This window comes from Prosopis cineraria, unplaced genomic scaffold, assembly GCF_029017545.1.
Source record: "Prosopis cineraria cultivar Desert tree isolate PC_DT_omini unplaced genomic scaffold, ASM2901754v1 PC5, whole genome shotgun sequence".
In the NCBI taxonomy this organism is placed as follows: domain Eukaryota; kingdom Viridiplantae; phylum Streptophyta; class Magnoliopsida; order Fabales; family Fabaceae; genus Prosopis; species Prosopis cineraria.
Genome location: NW_026555336.1, coordinates 4,962,531 through 4,983,174, shown reverse-complemented (window position 1 = coordinate 4,983,174; position 20,644 = coordinate 4,962,531). Strand labels below are relative to the sequence as shown.

At 31.8% G+C, this 20,644-nt stretch overlaps 2 protein-coding genes across 3 annotated transcripts; both read left to right on the top strand.

Annotated features, from left to right (window-relative positions):
- The first annotated feature begins 490 nt into the window (after positions 1–490).
- Positions 491–2,430, top strand: LOC129311489 (transcription factor bHLH19-like). The gene is made up of 5 exons (XM_054953820.1): positions 491–616; positions 831–971; positions 1,110–1,586; positions 1,668–2,033; positions 2,142–2,430. The coding sequence occupies exons 1-5, from the start codon at positions 491–493 to the stop codon at positions 2,217–2,219; spliced, it is 1,188 nt and encodes a 395-aa protein (XP_054809795.1). The 3' UTR covers positions 2,220–2,430.
- Positions 2,431–14,415: 11,985 nt separating this feature from the next.
- LOC129311070 (transcription factor bHLH25-like) lies at positions 14,416–18,422 on the top strand. 2 transcript variants are annotated; one of them, XM_054953037.1, is made up of 5 exons: positions 14,416–14,752; positions 14,836–14,986; positions 17,036–17,512; positions 17,593–17,958; positions 18,068–18,422. In XM_054953037.1, the coding sequence occupies exons 1-5, from the start codon at positions 14,670–14,672 to the stop codon at positions 18,143–18,145; spliced, it is 1,155 nt and encodes a 384-aa protein (XP_054809012.1). In that variant the 5' UTR covers positions 14,416–14,669; the 3' UTR covers positions 18,146–18,422. The 2 variants fall into 2 exon arrangements, with proteins under 2 accessions (XP_054809012.1, XP_054809011.1); XM_054953036.1 differs by having other exon boundaries at positions 18,065–18,422.
- Positions 18,423–20,644: the final 2,222 nt, after the last annotated feature.

Genomic DNA, 20,644 nt, shown 5'->3' with positions numbered 1-20,644 from the left:
CCTATAAATAGAATAAGAGGAGTATGTCATTTGTTAACATGGTAATAGCTACAACCAAATTTATCTATTTCATATCAACTCAAGTCCACTAGGACTTGAACATATCCTAATAAAATTTGCACAAAATCAAGGCACAAAATGTAATACTCATTCGGTCTTTTTTATAAATTATTTTTACCAATTTTATCAATATCAATATAAGAAAAATACAAGAAATAAAAGTATATAGAATTTCAAATATGTCTTTATATAATAAATTTAAAAAGTGATGTCATATTATTTTTTCTCTTTTATGAAGGATAAATTTAAAAATACTTTTAAATATTACTTAAAAAGTTATACTATAACTTATAAATAAAATTAAATATATTTTTTTAAAATAAGATTTATAAATGAGACCGGGAAGGGGTGACTAGAAGGAAGGAAATCAAGGTTCTGGAAACTAGAAGTTCGACTTTAGTGGGGGCAGGTATGATAGAGTAACGCACGTATGTCATTTGCTAACGTGGAGCTTCTGAGAAATGATGCATGGAAGGAAAAGGCAATCAAATTCTGCGGAGGAAGAAGAAGATCGAACCCACTATTTGACCAAACTAGCCGAGTGAAGCAGAATCGTGTAGCGCCTCGCCTTGCAACAGCATACTATTCACATCTAAACACAGCCACCTAATTACTCCATTTTCACACCTGTGCTGAGGACTTGAGGGTAACATACGGTGTACGAAGCGTGTACCATCTCTTATATATATAACTAATCATTTCCCAATCCTTCCTTCATCTCTGCCTCCCCTCAGTTCACAAACATCCATCATCGATCGTGTTCCGCTCAGACCTTGCCACGTCACCGGCTTTTTCTTCAACTCTCAGAATTGACATTTCAAGGTGCTGTTTTGGATCTATTCCAAGCCGACCACGACGAGCTTCAGAGTCAGATGACGGAAATATCCTCAGCCATGTACTTGCCTGAATTCGTAAGCAACCCCAACTCGTCCAACTATCTTTGTGTTTTAGGGACGTTAATCACTGGACTTAGTTTAGTTAGTTAGTTAAACTAGAGAAGCATGTAAACATGAATTAATTAGACTAATTCATTAATAAATTATCATCAGGGAATGGAGGATCTGACATTGTTTGAGGAGTTCCCGATGGATTGTTTTGATGGGCTTGATTTCCAATCCTTGGTCTCCGAGAACTATTCACCTTACGAGCGTCCAAACTCCCAGAGAAAACAGAATCCTCAGTCAGTTATAGCCCGACCAGGACCAAGTCCGAGCAAGAAGGTCAAGGTCATCAATAAGTCTGGTGATCCCAGACTCATTTCTTTTGAGCACTCCAATAATACGCACCAGTTATGCGATCTGGCTCCCAATGTGAAGCTCGAAAGCCTCAGTGAAAACGTACTGAATCTGGCGTCTTTAAGAAGCTGTCAAGGCGCATACTATGAAGGCATAAATTTCGCAAAAGGTGAGAAACAGACGAGAAACCCACTCCAAGCTCAAGATCACGTCATGGCCGAACGAAGACGAAGGGAAAAGCTCAACCAGAAGTTCATTACTCTCTCCTCCATCATTCCTGGCCTCAAGAAGGTAATTCTATTAATCCTACACTAGGCACAGCTAATTAATATGACACACATTTTGATCTAATGTTTGTTTATTTGGATGCAGATGGACAAGGCGTCGGTGTTGGGAGATGCTATAGAGTACGTGAAACAGCTGAAGGAACGCGAGAAGATTCTGGAAGAACAAGTCGCTATGAATAGAAAGGAATCTGCACTCTTGACGAGGAGAACTATTCTCTTTGCGAACGACGGTGATAAGTCGCCGCCGTCCTATGAAATTCCCGACAAGTCACTGGCTGAAATCGAGGCCAGAGTTTTGGGTAAAGATATACTCATCAGAATCCAATGCGAGAAACATAATGGGTGTGAGGCTAAAATACTGCGAGAATTTGAAAACCTTCGTCTCACTGTTCATAGCAGTAGCACCCTCCCATTTGGAGAGACCACCCTTTGTATAACCATCATCGCTCAGGTAAATATAATAATTAATTAAAACGTCTTAATCTTAACCTTTAATACAGACCCATTAAATTTCGTTCAAGTTCCTTTAATGTTAATTCTATGCATGTTTTTTAAGCAGATGGACAAGGAGCACAGCATGACAGCAAAGGATCTCGTGGGAAGCTTGAGGAAGGCATTGACATTAGATCGTGCGTAGTTCAGATAATACATATTGTTAGTAGAGGGGTGGTTTTTGAGCGGCTTTGATTTTTCAAACCTACTCTTTCTTGATACTCCCTCTTTTAGATCTGTTGTGATAAGCAGAAAATTAAGGTTCTTGTTTGTAGAGACGATAATAGAACTAGCAGGCACATGTATGTTTCGCATCGTTTATTGTTGTGTATAAAGTTCTTATGATTATTTGTGCTCCCCAGAGATAATGACAATATAATTAGTTTAAGCTGCTTGGTATGATGTATATTTTCTAGTTTGTACATTTTCATCCTTTTTTTTTTTTTTTTTGGTGTTTGACTGAATATACATGAATGAGACACCTTGGCATCAAGCAGACCACTGTGGAGAATCGGATTGTGATTTGTGACCTTATAGCTTGGAGATACATCATTAATAATTTTGGAATGCTAGCACTTCACATAATTTTTATAAAATATAATATAATTACCCGTCACGTGCGCTCTCGATCTCTCTCCTTCCAAAACTGCAAATAATTTGGTCCTTTAATTTAAAATAAATTTGATAAATGAAAATTTGTCTGCATTCATGCCTAAATTTAGCGTCCCCGTATGTCCACCATTTTGTCGTATGTTGAGGAATTATTAATTCAATGGGAAATTCACCCACATGGGCTTAAACGTTACTTTCCATCTAAATTATAAGATATTTTTAAATAAAATCACATATAATAATAAATTTTATTAAATATAATTTATAATTTTATTTTTTAAAAATAAAAATATAAAATTTTAAAAATTATTTTCATTAAATATTTCATTTATGAAAGAATATTAAAAAGAAAGAGAATATAATGAAAATAATAATATTAAAAAATTATTATTAATAAAACTTTATTTTTGTTCAAGAGCATTATATTTTGAAATGTCAAATCTTTCTAAAAGTATCCTATAGTTTGTGGCAAAGGAAGTAATTAAAAAACTAATTAATGCTCCCTCCGTCACATTTTATAAGAAATTTTATGAAATAATTTGGTGGTCCAAAATATGAAATGTTTTGGAAAAAATAATGCCTCATTAATGATAATTATCCCAATACTACCCCTCATTATTTCATTCCTTAAATATATTTATTTCCCTCTCAATCTCTTATTAATAAAGAGCATATTTTTGAAATTTTATAGAAAAATTAAGTTTGTAAGTATAATTTTACCAAGAAAAATATTTTATAAATTGAAATGGAAGGAATAGTATATACTCTCATGATGATGGTCATTAATTTGTCATTGTCGACATCACAAACAATGATAGTTAAATTCATCCAAAATTCTCTCTAATCAGTTTTATCAATCAAATGCCTTCATATTCTGATGTTCAAGGTACGTAAAATCGAACCGGTCATTAAACCGGTCGTGGCACTGGGTCACGGGTTAGTGGTTCAATCAGGGTTGAACCGGGGGTTGAACCGGTGGCAAACCGGTCATGATTAAAATAATACAATTTAAATAAAAAGACATTAATTATAAAAACATTCAACTAAATCCAACCACTCAAAAGTCTAACAATAATAAAATACTATATTTTTGGACTTAGCATGCTCTATCTCTAATTTTTTATTTTTTGACTTCAATTTTACTTTTTTTTGTTATTTTTTTCCGAACTCAGAGCTCTGAAAAATTAAAAATGAAAAAAAATCAAAAACGACGTCGTTTTGGGGTAAAAGTCTGAAAAAATATTAACCCGGTTAACCCAGTCAACCCACCGGGTTATACCGGGTTGACCGGGTTACACCGGTTCACTCCCTCACCGGGTTAAGTGCAAACCCAGACCGGACAGGGGACCGGTTCACCGGTTTCCGGGTTGACCCGGCCGGTCCGGTCCGATTTTCAATACCATGCTGATGTTCCTCAAAATGGAATATTGGATATGAGAAATTCTTAGGTAGACCGAGCATGCCAAATTAGTTGTGTTCTATCCAATAAAAATATAACATTTAGATGACATTAAATACAAATTAATTTTGACATTTATGATAGCAGAGAGAGAAAATACAAGAAATTAAATATGCCTTCTATTATAAGAATAAAATTAATTAAAATAACATTACATAAAATTTTATTTAGATGACTTAGAGCATTCTAATTTGATAGATTACAAATGATATGGCACACCTAATCTACTTAAGAATTACCCGCACCCTCAATCTCCAACAATGATGGAAACATTAAAAGGAAAAACAACATTGTCTCAGAGATGAAGCAAATTAAAAAATAAACTAGTCAAGTGGGAGTTGTTTAAGGCAATGTTGTTAATTCTCAAAACTTATGTTTAAGCTAGTATGGGAGCGCATTTTCTCTCTCGGTTTTGTGGGAGGAAGTTATGACAATTTCTTCATCAATGGTTCATAACTATTGTGCGGCCATAGTCAACAATGATCCCTCTGCTACCCATGTGGTAGAGGTTAGAAGAAAGAGTGGGCTCTTGATTTGCTTCTCTGAGAATAGGAACTGTGTGAGGGTTTGGTGTGGTGGTTCGTCTTGGCTCTTGATTGTGCCTTTGTCCTCTTATTTCTTGATGATGAAAGATGATTTGAGCATGAAGAAGGCTTTGGGAGGAATTCTAATGGTGTAATTGAAGAATAGTGGTACTGATGGTAGGGTTTTTGGAGGTGGCCTTTTGATTGGCAAGATTATTGCAAATAAAGAGCTTAATTGATTTATAGTACAAGAATATGATTTAAAAGGGTTGGGGTTTATTTGAGGAATGAGATATTGTCGATCATGAGAACAATATCTACATCTTTTATTTTGAGAATACAAATGATTGTGATCATGTTTTGCATGGTAAACTGATGACTTCTAATATTTTACTAAATTTATTGGTGTTTTTAATGTAATTACAAGTCATTTATTTGAATTTATTAGCAAAAGTATGATTGAGTGGATAATTATGTGTACAAATGGACATGAAAATGTAATTGAAAGTTAGTGAACTAATTCAAGCATTAATTTTAGGTTTTATACATGTAAGGAGGCCCAATTTATTGGCCCAAAAAGATGAAAACTTTTGAAGCCAAGTCCAAAGAAGTAAATCTGAAAAGAAAATACACACAAGTCATGTTCGTTGCAGCAAAATAGAATTTTAGTGAAATGCACAGTTTTAATTTTCAATGAACTTTTAGAGTTTGGAGGCCTCATTTTCAACCATTCCCAAATTTCAATAGCTACATAATGTCTAGGGAGAAAAAAAAAGAGCCAAAAAAAGGTTAGAAAAGCTTGAATTTAGTAGAAAATTAAGGGTTTTGGCTCAAGATCACTTTGGTTAAGCATTTCTTCTCCTTCTTTTCTACATTTTGATGTATATTTTGTCAATATTTGCTGTCATTAGAGCCATGTGTGATTAATTTTCTCTTAATATAAGTTAGCTATGAACTGATTCTTAGATTAAAGCATATTTGAACCATTATCTTAATGCTAGTTTTGTTTACTTAATCTTGTACTTATTTGTCTACTTAATGCTTGGGCATCATTGAGTGTGAATTTGGAAATTTAAGTTTTGCTTTGAAAGAGAAAAAATCTAAATTAGACTATTAAATTGAGTAATGTGGGATTAGAATTTATTTTAATTCATCAATAGGATAGGAATATACCTATTAGATCCATATAATCATATTAGAGTGAGTTTGTGCTTTTTTTCTCTTGGATATTTGTGTTAAAAATAGCATATTAATTCAAGAGAGGAGTCTAATTAATTAAAAGATAATTATTCCTATTAATACTCTAGATTAACAAATTATTATTAAGTAAATTTATTTGGATAATTACATGCTCTATGAATTGAAAAAGAGATTAGCCACCCTAGGTTGCCTTAAATGTTTGTGAGTAGAAAAGTGCTGGCATTATCAATGATACTTGCTATTTATGGCCTTTTATGAAAAATTGTTGTTCGTCTCTTGTTTGCAGGGATGGAAATAAAGCTAAGGTCATGTTTGGTATATTAGAATTGGATCCAAGAGAAATGAAATTAAAATTGGAATCATGCTTTTAATGGTTTGGTATGCATGAATCTAATTCTTTATGGATTTCAATTCTGCCAAAATACCCAGAATTCAATTCCATCTCCATCATAATGGAATTGCCACAATTTCATGGAATTGTCATAAGTGCCCCACATACACACTCCATCATGATGGCTGGGTTTTTTATTTTTTTTATAAGGGCATTTTGGTCTTTATCTATTTTAAATACATATATTTATTAATATTATATTTAAATTTCATCTTCATACCAAACATACATTTATAACTCAATTCTATTCTGATTCCAATTTCAATTTTAATTTCAATTTTGATTCCGATTCCATCAAAAACTCTTTCATCATATCAAACGAGCCCTAAATATTTTCTTGCAAATAATGCTAAAAGGAAGAAGAAATTGACTGGTTTGGTGATGATGTCACCTCCATCTACCTTGGCTCTGATTTTGCCTCTTGACAAGACTAAATAAAGCATTGAATATTAATATTGGTAGCAAAGATGGTTCTTTTGTAAAGAAAGGCATTGGTTGATAATTTTTATTGTGTTTTGTTTTCTTTTCCAGTTGGATATTTGGTTGTACTTCGATTGGTTTTTATTTTCTATTGAAGTGGATATTGTGTTTTCCTTTTTTGGTGTGCTTTGATGTGTTAGATTGTATTTATAAGTTTTTTTTAAGTGTTTTCTTTCTTTAACTATTATTGTGTGCAATTGTTTTTATAATTAATAAAATTGACTCTTTTTCTGCCCAAAAAGGCTGAGTTGTTAGAAAAGTGACGGTCAAAAAAATGGAAATAAGAGTCAGTCAAAATCGATGGAGTCATAATTTCGTACACGAAGAGCGCCCAGAAAATGGGAGAACGGGAACGCACGCGGAGTCGTGGACCAAGACCAACCCAAAAACTGACACAAATTAAAAATATTGTTCCTAAGTTTCTGCATTTTCCTGTTTCAAAGCTAATTTTTGCATTTCAAGATTATGACTCTATCATGGATCTCCCAGTTTATATTCAGGTCATTCACACTATATAGTATATATCATCCCACTCTTGTTTCATTTTCAAATAATCCACATAGGCTATGTTGAAGACTTGATCAGACCCTTTGACACAAACGTTCCATATATATAATGGTCGGTGATCTTCTTTTTTAATTTCCTTGAATATGTAACGCCATTATTTTCGTCATTAATTCATACGTAATAATAATACCTCAAGATTTGCATATATATGGTTGGTTGGTATGATCCTTTTACTCTTCGTTTTCTCCGACCACCTAATTGTGTCTAAGTTTTGCACGCCAAGTTTGAAAATATGGGTACATCACTTTATTTGTGTGTGCCTTACGTACCACGAGAACTTCCAACAAATAGTGCCCGTCAAACTTTATTCATTCTCCAAATCTTCATTATATCTATGTATGTACTAGTGCTAGCTACAAATGAATTGAAGTTGAGTGCGTTTTGATTTATTCAATTTTTTTTTTTTGGTTCAATTGATTTCTTGCTTTTTAAGGATAGCAACATTTAACCGCTCTTGTACGTCCCACGAACTTTGTCTTTTTCCTTTTGTTGTTATTCCACAAATTGAATGCATATACTTTAATTTCCAAGAGTCTTTTTAATTTTCTCTCTTTTTAAATATATTCACTTGGTATCCTACTCATCTGAATTTGAGATACATCGCGTTTCAATTAAGGAAAGACTCTCCCAAAATGATTTTTAATATTTAGTTTTCAGCAGTAACATCTCTTCAATTCCAAGTTGCAACAAACTTCTTAGTTATCTATATTAGTCTTAGTATTATATTACATCTTTTACTATAGTTAAATTGAATATTATGAAATTTTGAAATTAATCAAAAAGTATTTTAAATCAATCAAATATATGCTTTCAATGATTAATTAAAATGCCAATGAATAGTCTGAAGTTGAGAATCCGTAAATTTCATAAACTTTGTCTTTTTAAAAAGAGAAGATTTTATATTTTTATAAAAAAATTAATAAAATAAGCAAAAATATTTTAAAAAGAGGAAGAAAACATCACAAACAATGATGAGCCTCAACTTTAGATGATTTAAGTCCAATTAAATTGGTTTGATACATCTATATATATACAAGACACTTTTAATTAAAAGATTTGGACTTCATCATACCTATATATATAACACACTCCATTACTCTAGCATCACTCTTTTACCGAAATCATGACAGCCTCCAAGTGTCCCATTTTCATAGTTTGATACGTCAATATTTGAACTGAACGTGAAGTATGTTTCTTCGGCCATTTATCCTTTGACTCATTGAGGCCCCCCCCCCCCCCCCCCCCAAAAAAAAAAAGGTGAGGCCCCAGTGGGGCTTTGATTTAAATATGAACAAAATAAATGCCCAGATGACAGAGACAAGCCATAGGTTCTGTAATAAAGAAGATCATGGCTGTCTCAAAGCATTGGTTTTTAGTGGAAGGGGCATTTGCTTATCTTAACTATAGGATCTTGGATTCGAATGAAAAAATCATTTTGGAAAAACTTGCCCCTAATTGGACTCGACATAGATAATAATTGAATTTAACTCAATCAATAGTTATATCAATATGTATATATATAAAAATTGATTTGTGCGGCTACTGTAATATTTTTTTTTTTATATGACTATCTAGAATTGGACATTGTCAAAACAAATTTGACTATCATCATGTTCATTTGTGGTCATTGTAATACGAATGCTAATACATTTAAGAATCAATGGTATTTTTTTCTTTTAACAAATTGAGAAGCGCATCGTTAGTATAAGGTATTCACTTATATATTGAATCATTCAAATTCCAACAGTTTCAAAAGTAGCTCAAGTAATTGCTAAAATGGCAGTGATAACATGTACAATCTTAATTAAAGACAATAGTAGAATTAATATATCTTTATCGTCGATGTTCTTCTTCAGCACCCATTTGAATTTTGATCACTACATATAGCAACATATAAAATCAATACCATCAAAATTTCTACATACCCACTTGGTCAAAAAAAAAAAATTCTACACACCCACATTATATTGGTCAAATTTTGGTACGGTGTGTATTTTTGGTCATCTTTGATTAGCGATGTTGTCGTCCTTGATCTTGGTGGGATGGTACAGAAAGATAAAGCAGCAGTATCTTTTCGGTTGAATTTGAAATGAATAACAACAATCAAAACTCAAAAGCGAGTGCATTAGTCAATAAGGTTGACTTATATGATTTTGCCTTTATACGTACGTCTTAATTAGCAATGTGTGCATGTATATTGTCAGCTTTTCGTTTTTCAAAGGTATCATCGAATTCATACACCAATAAGTCAATACTAATTTTATTTTTATCACAAATTTTTCTTTTCACCTTATATTAAACATTGGCGAGAGAAAATAAATTATTAAAAAATGTATTCAGTTTCTATTATAGAGTGCCTTCTGGAAGAATTTTTTTATCCTTAATATAAGGCACTTGATATAGTCTTAATTACATTTTTTTAATATTACTCATATTTAAATTCATTAACTATGAGAAAGAATATAATGAAAATTTAAAAAAATCACTTAAGTATGGGTAAAATTAAAAGTTTATTATATTTTCAAATAGAAATAATGACTTAATCATCTCTCCTTAATTATCGCAAGGTAATTAGGTGTGACCTATAATAGGGACAAGAGGAAGTATTTAGTAGAGGCAATGAAAATTTATTAAATATTTAGATATAGAGTTAACAAACTTTAGAGTTTTACTTAATTCTAATGAAATATGTTAAAATAACTTATAATTATAAATAGGATAAAAAAAAAAGAGTAATGACATAAGATTTAGTTTCAACGGTTATAGCAATGAATGTGCCAGTATATATATTCTTTCTAATCCTATATATAAGTGACCTTGTAGGAAGAATTAATGGTTCTTCCTGCAAGTTATTTTTCATAAAATGTGGAGTGTTAATTATTTTTGCACAATTTTATTATTAAAAATTTTCCATACGTTTACGTAGAATGAAATGTTACATATATAGAAAAATATTTTAAAAATAATATGCAATACATTTAATAGGGTTAACTTAAAAAAATCTTTCCTTTTTCATACAACATCAATAATATTTAATTACCTCCTCTTAACTCTGGTAAGGTAGCTAGAAGTTGTTTATATTACTATAAAAAAATTGACTTTTGGTGGCAACAAAAAATCACCGCCAAAAGTCCAAAAGTCGCCGCTAAAAGTTTTTAGCGGCGACTTTCCGCCGCTAAAAGTTTTTAGCGGCGACTTTCCGCCGCTAAAAATCATCGCTATAACAACCGTCGCTAATAGTTTTTGGTGGCAACAAATATTGTCGCCGCCAAAAGTATACTTTTCGCCGCTAAAAGTCTTTTTAGTGGCAACAAATGTCGTCGCCAAAAAGACTTTTAGCGGCGATAAATTGTCGCTGCTAAAACTTTTTTTTAAGAAATAATAATTTATTTTATGCCACATCACTCTGCCATGTGTGCATTAAGTGATGCCACGTCACCTACCATATATGCAATAGATTATGCCACGTCACTTGCCATCTTGTGCCACGTCACAGTCCATGTGTCCAACAGATAATGCCACATCACCTAGCCATCTCATGCCATGTCACATGATACATGTGCACTTCCTCAAGCCACCTTATGTGCCACGTCACCATCTCACGCCACGTCACCTGCCACGTGTATGCCTTGTTAAGCTACCTCATGTGCCACGCCACCAGCTCATGCCACATCATCTGTCACGTGTGTGCCTTCTTAAACAACCTCACGTGCCACGTCACTACCATGCGCCACGTCACATATTTGTTGTGAAATATGATTTAAAGTCAAGATTTGAGCCCTTGACCTCTCCCTCCTCCAAGCCTTAAGCCTCCCTTCTTTGCCAGTTGAATTGAAATGTACCTACAGTTATTATATACGAAATTAAATATATATTATGTAACTGCATACACATATATTAAATAATATATGATTAAAAAGATATCCATATATTATATTTTATTTTCAATTATTAATATGAAAAAATGATTTATATGAATATTTAAATTATAATTTTAATAAAATATTATTTTTTACTAATAAATATTATTTTTTTAGGAAAATGAACTTAAAATAAACAATTTTTAAATATTAAAATAATACTCTTATATACATTGTAATAAATTTTTAAATTATATTTTTATTTTTTAAATGAAAATTATTAAGTATATAATTTATTTATAAATATGTATTATATTATTTTATGTTAAATTTCTTTTACTTTTTTCTTCTCCATATTTTTCTAAAAAATTGATAAACTAAATGATTAAATTTTTATCCTCTCTCAAAATAGCTAAATATTTCCCCCTCTTTTAATAAAAATATATTTTATAGATAATTTTTCAATATCTTAAAAAATTATTTTAATAAAAAATTAATTTTAACCACATAAATTTTGTTAATAGTCATTTTGAATAATTTTGAAAATGAATGCTAATAACTTTTGCAATATATGATAATTACAAGAATCTCTGTGTGATCAATCTAGTTAACATCTAATCATCTTTAATCTTATAGAAAGGTGGATTTGAGTAGTTATTCATATTATTCTTAGTAATAATTAGTTATAAAATGTTATTATAGCAATGAAAACCTAAATATATTAGGAGGAATTACATGAAATCTTTGTCCAAAAGTTATTAGAGCTCAGTAGAAGAAGTAAATACAATATATATATCAAGCTAAGCATAAAGTGTGCAATATGTTAAGTAGTTTATAATATCATTAGCATCTCACGATATTTGCCATTTATGTATTTGATTGTAAGTAATAATTTATATATAACTTAACCTAATTATAATTGAACTAATAACCCATTAAGATTTAAATTTATCATATTAAAATACTAGCTTAATAACATAATTATTAAAAAAAATATGAGCTATATATGTCTAAAAAATGATTATGAATAATATAAAATTAAAAAAATTTGATAATTAAACTTAGCACACTTTAACTATTATTTTTTTTATTTCACGTTCCTATATATAATTTATTTCTAATTCTATACATAAAATAAGAAATTTAATTTCATAAATATATTTTAAATAATTTTATTTAATTATTTTTTAATTTTTAAATTATTTTTTATAAAAATATTTTTGGTGGCGACATGTTCACTTTTGGCGGCGACTTTTTTAGTCGCCGCTAATAGTTATCGTCAAAAGTCATATTTAATTTTTTGTAGTGTATATTGTTCTGAAGAAATGACTATTTAATTGACATCATTTAATCTTAACTTTACCATGTGAAGTCTTAATTGGAAGTTTTGTCAATTTATAATCAGAATGATCTTAGCTTGAAACACTAGGATTTTTAAGCACATTATAATATGCATGAAAAGTGGCTTCAAACTCATTCAAGTTTCTGGGATGGCCCACGTCCCTTTCGGCACGTTATTGGGAGTTTAACTTTGGCAATTGGTGCGCTCCATGCATGTGGGTTTTCAACATTTCACAATCAATCAAATATTATATATAATAAGGAGGAGGATTTCTTAGAGGGAGAATAATAAAATAAGACCTTATAAGAATATTAATGTCAAGTTGTGATCTTTTCATGGCTAAGGTTTCCAAATTCAACAATCTTTTTCTTATATTTCAGTGCTAAAATTTAAAAAAATTCTTAATTTAGCATTAATCTTCTTATGAGATCTTTACTTGTCAATTGCCATTTTCCTTCTTAAATTAATGGTAGGGTTGTAACTTGTGACATTATGACCTAAATCTTCCATAAACTTGTTTTTCTTATAATCACATCTTAGGCTTTTACGATAGAAAAAAATTTACCTAAAGCCAAATATATTCTGACTTGTTTTTATAAGTCCAAAGACCCCAAATGCAATTTTTTTTTTTTTTTGAGAAAAGATGCATTTGTCCCAAATGTAGAAATTTTTCAAATATATGTACAATACAATGTTTGCAAAGAACATAACAAAGCCTATGTGTGAACAACACAACGACCATTTGTTAAACATGAATTTAACAGATTAAGTTGAATAATAATGTACATTTTTTAGGTGTATGTACAATACAATTTTGTAAAAAATATAATAATGTCCATTGCATGAAACATAATGTCTGTTTATCATATCTATTCCGTGGCCAAATATACTTCTTTATGAAAAAGTATATTTATTTTTGAGACCTTTTAAGCCTGCAAAAATATTTCAAAATGCATTGAAGTTTAGTCTAGGAGCTTTTTATGCTGATTGCTCTTCTTTGGGGCCCAAAATGTTGTGCTTTACGACTTTGAGCATGTTTTTGGGTGAAACCATGTTCGAAGGCCGAACTTTTGACGGGTTTTGACTTCAATTTATGTTGGGCCTCTTGATGGTATTTGTTTTGGGCAATTTTAGGACTTCTCTATATGTTTCGTGGCAAATCATTTCTTTTAAGAAACCTTCGAACATTCAATTAAAAAAAAATAAAAAAAGGATAAGCCTTGCATAATTTACAATAATCTATAAACCTTTTTTCTAGTAACTGACAATAATTACTAATCTAAAATTTCGTGCAGTTTACAGATTGGACATAGTGGTCATTGGCCAATAAGGGGTGTTCTTTTCGGACAACTCATTTAAGCTTTATATTTTTTAAGGAACAAGTTTATAAAATGAAAGATTTTGACATGAAGGAGTCTTTAGGCTCAATTTTTATAAGCCCTTCGAAAGCAGGCTAACCTTTTTAGCCCCTATATTTCTCTCTCTCTCTTTTCAATTTTGTTGAAATTGTTGACAATTACAAGTACTTGGTTGAAATTGTTAATATTATAAAATAATAGGGTTGAAATGGAATTAATACATAAAAATGATAAAATTCTTTAAATAGTTGTGTTAGCATAATTAAAAAAATTATGTCCGCTTTTGGACCCAGCTGGAAGCTGTCAACGAAGCCAGACTTGGGCTATTGTAGGCCGGACCAACTCCAATTGCAGCTCTAGAGATAAGTCAGCCGAATAACATTGGATTCAAACTTGGATCTTTATTATTTTTAAAAAAAATTCAAAAAAAAATAAAGATTTTTGTTGCCAAACCCATGATGCTCGCTCCTCTATGCACAGGATTAACGGATTTCAGTTATTTCAATTCCATAATAGGAATAACAGTTAGGACGCACTAACCAAATCAACCTCCAAACAAAGGATCAGTGATCTGATCATGGAATGATTACAGAGACAAAGAAGGATGAGGAAGGAGGTGGTGGTGATAGCTTCATTGAGCACAACCTTGGCACTGGTCGCAGCAGTTGGTCTGATCAAGAGATGGAAGAAGAAGAAAGAGAGACAACGGAGGCAAACATGAAACCTCGTACGTAAATTCGCAAGGGAATGTGCCACTCCTGTCAAAACCCTCTGGCTCGTCGCCGATGACTTAGTTTCCGACATGAAAGCCTCTCTCGCTTCTTCCTCCGACGAAGCCACCACTCTCAAGATGATCATTTCGTTTGCTGCATCGCTCCCTAATGGGTACTTCTTCCTCTTCTGATCAAAATGCCTTTTCCTGTGTGTGTTTTTTCATTCAGTTAGGTTAAATTATTTGGCATTGACAGAGAAGAGGAAGGTTTCTTCTATGGAGTTAACATGAGAAGCACAAACTTCTTGATCTTGTGTGCTCGTCTCAGAGGAAAGAACAGCCACGTCTCTGATTTAGACAGAGAAGAAATCTCCTTCCCTCCTGATCTCCTGGATGCAGCTAGACAGGTATATATCTTCTTCCTCGTAACCTAAAGTTTCTTGTCTGCGATTGATATATAATATTGAATTTGAAGAAATCTAAGCCAACACCAAATCAATTTGAATGGGTTAATCTAAATTATTTTTTATTATTATTAATGGAATGAAATTAATCTTCCCTTCAATGTTCACTTGCCACTCTCACAAACCCTCTCCAAAACTCCTAGTTTGTACATTTCACATTCTTAAATAAAGTTTTAATGTCCTAATAACCATTTATTTTGAATATTTTTAAAAAATATTAAAGAAAAATAACCAAAGATATTTCTTTATATATTTTTATTTTTATTCTTTTAATGTCAGGTCTCATGATCACTTTAATAAGGATAAAAAAAAAGGTGCATTGTAATGTTATGTTGATTAAAAAAAACCTTTTTCCAAGATAAAAAATAAAATTGGCTAAAATAGAGAAAAAATAATATTTAATAATTTCAGTATTTGGGTTCACCCAAATAAGCACAAAACCCGAGACTTAGCTTAGCTATATAGGCTTTTTTTATATTTTAAATATTTTAAATTTGATTTGAAGAAATCCAACCAATCCGAATTACTGACTCTAAAATCTAATTAATATGATATGAAAAAAAGAAAAAGTTTTGGCTTGGGAAGTGGGGCATGCAATGGAGTAATACGTGTACTCCCTCAATCATATTTATAACTTACTTTCAGTATTTTATTTGGAATCAATAAAAACATCAAATCTCATTAACTTAGTCTAAAATTCAACAAATTTTAACTTTATCTATATTATATATACACAAACACACATACTTTAAACAAAAAATATTTTAGCATGTGATAACATTTCCAATAAAATAAGGCAAATATAAGGGTAAAGATGGAACACAGTAATTACTGAGGTGCTTAGAAATAGAACTAAAATAGATACCCTTTGTCTGTCCTATAAATCCTAATAAAATGGTGATAGCTACAACCATATTTATCTATCTCATATCAACTCAAATCCACTAGGACTTAAACATGTCCTAATAAAATTTACCCAAAATCAAGGCACAAAATCTAATACTCATAAAATTTAATACTCATTCGGTCTTCTTTATAAATCATTTATACCAACTTTATTAATATCAATACAAAAAAAAATGTAAGGAATAAAAGTATGTAAAATTTTAAATATACCTTTATGTAATAAATTGAAAAAGTAATGCTATATTACTTTTTCTTTCTCGGAAAGGCTAATTTTAAAAATATTTTTTAAATATTATTTAAAAAGTTATACCACTACTTATAAATTAAATTAAATAAATTTTTTAAAATAAGATTTATAAATGAGACCGGGGAGGGGTGACTAGAAGGAAGGAAATCAAGGTTCTGGAAACTAAAAGTTCGACTTTAGTGGGGGCAGGTATGATAGAGTAACGCACGTATGTCATTTGCTAACGTGGAGCTTCTGAGAAATGATGCATGGAAGGAAAAGGCAATCAAATTCTGCGGAGGAAGAAGAAGATCGAACCCACTATTTGACCAAACTAGCCGAGTGAAGCAGAATCGTGTAGCGCCTCGCCTTGCAACAGCATATTATTCACATCTAAACACAGCCACCAAATTACTCCATTTTCACACCTGTGTTGAGGACTTGAGGGTAACATACGGTATACGAAGCGCGTACCATCTCTAATATATATATATATACACACACATAACTAATCATTTCCCAATCCTTTCCTTCATCTCTGTCTCCCCTCAGTTCACAACATCCATCATCGTCTTCCGCTCAGACCTTGCCACGTCACCGGCTTTTTCTTCAACTCTCAAAATTGACATTTCAAGGCGCTGTTTTGGCGCTATTCCAAGTCGACCACGACGAGCTTCAGAATCAGATGGCGGAAATATCCTCAACCATGTACTTGCCTGAATTCGTAAGCACCCCAACTCATCCAACTGTCTTTGTGTTTTAGGGACGTTAATCACTGGAGTGAGTGAGTTCGTTAGTTAAACTAGAGCAGCATGTAAACATGAATTAATTAGACTAATTCATTAATAAATTATCATCAGGGAATGGAGGACCTGACATTGTGTGAGGAGTTCCCGATGGATTGTTTTGATGGACTTGATTTCCAATCCTTGGTCCCCGAGAGCTATTCACCTTACGAGCGTCCAAACTCCCAGAGAAAACAGAATCCTCAGTCAATTATTGCCCCCCCAGGACCAAGTCCGAGCAAGAAGGTCAAGGTCATCAATAAGTCTGTTGCTCCCAGACTCATTTCTTTTGAGCACTCCAATAATACGCACCAGTTATGCGATCTGGATCCCAATGTGAAGCTCGAAAGCCTCAGTGAAAACGTACTGAATCTGGCGTCTTTAAGAAGCTGTCAAGGCGCATACTATGAAGGTATAGATTTCGTAGAAGGCAAGAAAGAGACGAGAAATCCACTCCAAGCTCAAGATCACGTCATGGCCGAACGAAGACGAAGGGAAAAGCTCAACCAGAAGTTTATTACTCTCTCCTCCATCATTCCTGGCCTCAAGAAGGTAATTTATTAATCATACACTAGGCACAGCTAATTAATATGACACACATTTTGATCTAATGTTTGTTTATTTGGATGCAGATGGACAAGGCGTCGGTGTTGGGAGATGCTATAGAGTACGTGAAACAGCTGAAGGAACGCGAGAAGATTCTGGAAGAACAAGTTGCTATGAATAGAAAGGAATCCGCAGTCTTGACGAGGAGAACTATTCTCTTTGCGGACGATGATGATAAGTCGCCGCCGTCCGATGAAATTCCCGACAAGTCACTGGCTGAAATCGAAGCCAGAGTTTTGGGTAAAGATGTACTCATCAGAATCCAATGCGAGAAACATAATGGGTGTGAGGCTAAAATACTGAGAGAATTTGAAAACCTTCGTCTCACTGTTCATAGCAGCAGCATCCTACCATTTGGAGAAACCACCCTTTGTATAACCATCATCGCTCAGGTAAATATAATAATTAATTAAAACGTCTTGATCTTAACCTTTAATCACGGACGCATTAAATTTCGTTCAAGTTCCTTTAATGTTAATTCTGTGCATGTCTTTTTAGCAGATGGACAAGGAGCACAGCATGACAGCAAAGGATCTCGTGGGAAGCTTGAGGAAGGCATTGACATTAGATCGTGCGTAGTTCAGATAATATCTATTGTTAGTAGAGGGGTGGTTTTGAGCGGCTTTGACTTTTCAAACCTACTCTTTTTTTATATTCCCTCTTTTAGATCTGCTGTGATAAGCAGAAAATTAAGGTTCTTGTTTACAGAGACAATAATAGAACTAGCAGGCACATGTATGTTTCGCATCGTTTATTGTTGTGTATAAAGTTCTTATGATTATTTGTGCTCCCCAGAGATAATGACAATATAATTAGTTTAGTTTGCTTGGGATGATATATATTTTCTAGTTTGACATTTTCTTCCTTTTTTTGGGGGTTTGATTGAATATAGATGAATGAGGCACCTTGGCATCAGGCAAACCTGTGTGGAGAATCGGACTGTGATTTGTCACCTCATAACTTGGAGATATATCATTAATAATTAATAATTTTGAAATGCTAACATTTCACATAATTTTTATAAAATATAATTACCCGTCATGTCCACTCTCGATCTCTCCTTCCAAAACTGCAAATAATTTGGTCCTTTAATTTAAATTTAAAATAAATTTGATAGATGAAAATTTGTTTGCATTCATACTTAAACTAGTAAAGTATCCATGCTCTGCACGGATTTGATATAGTGAATAAAGAACTTTACTAACTTAATAAATTTAGCGTCCTGGTATGTCCACCATCTTGTCGTACGTTGAGGAATTATTAATTCAATGAGAAATTCACCTACATCGGTTAAATGTTACTCCTCATCCAAATTATAAAATATTTTTAGATAAAAACACACATATTAATAAATTTTATTAAATACAATTTACAACTTTATTTTTTCAAACAAAAATATAAATATTTAAAAATTTCCTTCATTAAATATTTCATTTATAAAAGAATATTAAAAAGAAAGAGAATATAATGAAATAATAATATTAGAAAAGCATAATTAATGAAATCTTATTTTTGTCCGAGAACCTTATATTTTAAAACGTCAAATCTTTTTAAAAGTAACTTATAGTTTGAGATAGAGGAAGTAATTAAAGAACTAATCAATGCTCCCTTCGTCACATTTTATAAGAAATTTTTTTGAAATAATTTGGTGTTCTAAAAATATAAAATGTTTTGAAAAAATAATACTTCATTAATGATAATTATCCCAATATTACCCCTTATTATTTCACTCCTTAAATATACTTCTTTCCCTCTCAATCTCTTATTAATAAAGGGTATATTTTTGAAAGTTTATAGAAAAATTAAGTTTGTAAGCATAATTTTACCAAAAAATATACTTTATAAATTGAAATGGAAGGAGTAGTACATACTCTCATGAGTGCTTCGGATAATAATGATGGTCATTAATTGGTCATTGTCACCATTACAAACAATGATAGTTAAATTCATCCAAAATTCTCTCTAATCAATTTTATTAATCATATGCCTTCATATTCTGATGTTCCTCAAAATGGAATATTGGATATGAGAAATTTTTAGGTAGATCAAGTGTGCTATATCATTTGTAATTTATCTAATAAAAACATAACATTTAGATAACATTAAATATAAATTGATTCTAACATTTATGATAGCAGAGAGAGAGAGAAAATGCAAGAAATTAAATATGCATTCTATTATAAGAATAAAATTAATTAAAATAATATTACATAAGATTTTATTTAGATGACTTGGAGCATTCTAATTGGAGAGATTACAGATGACATGACACACTCAATCTACCTAAGAATTTTTCATTTGATATTCTTATAACCCACACCCTCAGTCTCCAACAATGATGGAAACATTAAAAGAAAAAAAACATCATCTTAGAGATGAAGCAAATTAAAAAAAAAACACTAGTCAAGTGAGAGTTGTTTGAGGCAGTGTTGTTAATTCTCAAAACTTGAACTCAAAACTTATGTTTAAGCTAGTATGGGAGCACATTTTCTCTTTCTATTTTGTGGGAGGAAGTTACGACAATTTCTTCATCAATGGTTCATAACTATTGTGCAGCCATAATCAATAATGATCCCTTTACTACCCATGTGGCAGAGGTTAGAAGAAAGAGTGGGGCCTTGATTCGCATCTTTGAGAATAGGAAGTGTCTCAGGGTTTGGTGTGGTGGTTCATCTCAGTTCTTGTTGTCTTCTTATTTCTTGACGATGAAAGACGATGCAAGCATGGAGAAGGCTTCGGGAGGAATGCTAATGGTGTAATTGAAGAATAGTGGTATTGATGGTAGTGTTTTTGGAGGTGGCCCTTTGAATGACAAGATTATTGTAGATAAAGAGCTTAATTGATTTATAGTTATGAATATGATGTAAAAAGGCTGGGGTTATTTGACGAATTAGATATTGTCCATCATGAGAACAATATCTATGTCTTTTATTTTGAGAATACAGATGATTGTGATCGTGTTTTGCGTGGTAAACTAATGACTTCCAATATTTTACTAAAGTTATTGGTGTTTTTAATGTAATTAGAAGTTATTATTTAAATTTATTAGCAAAAGTATGATTGAGTGGATGATTATGT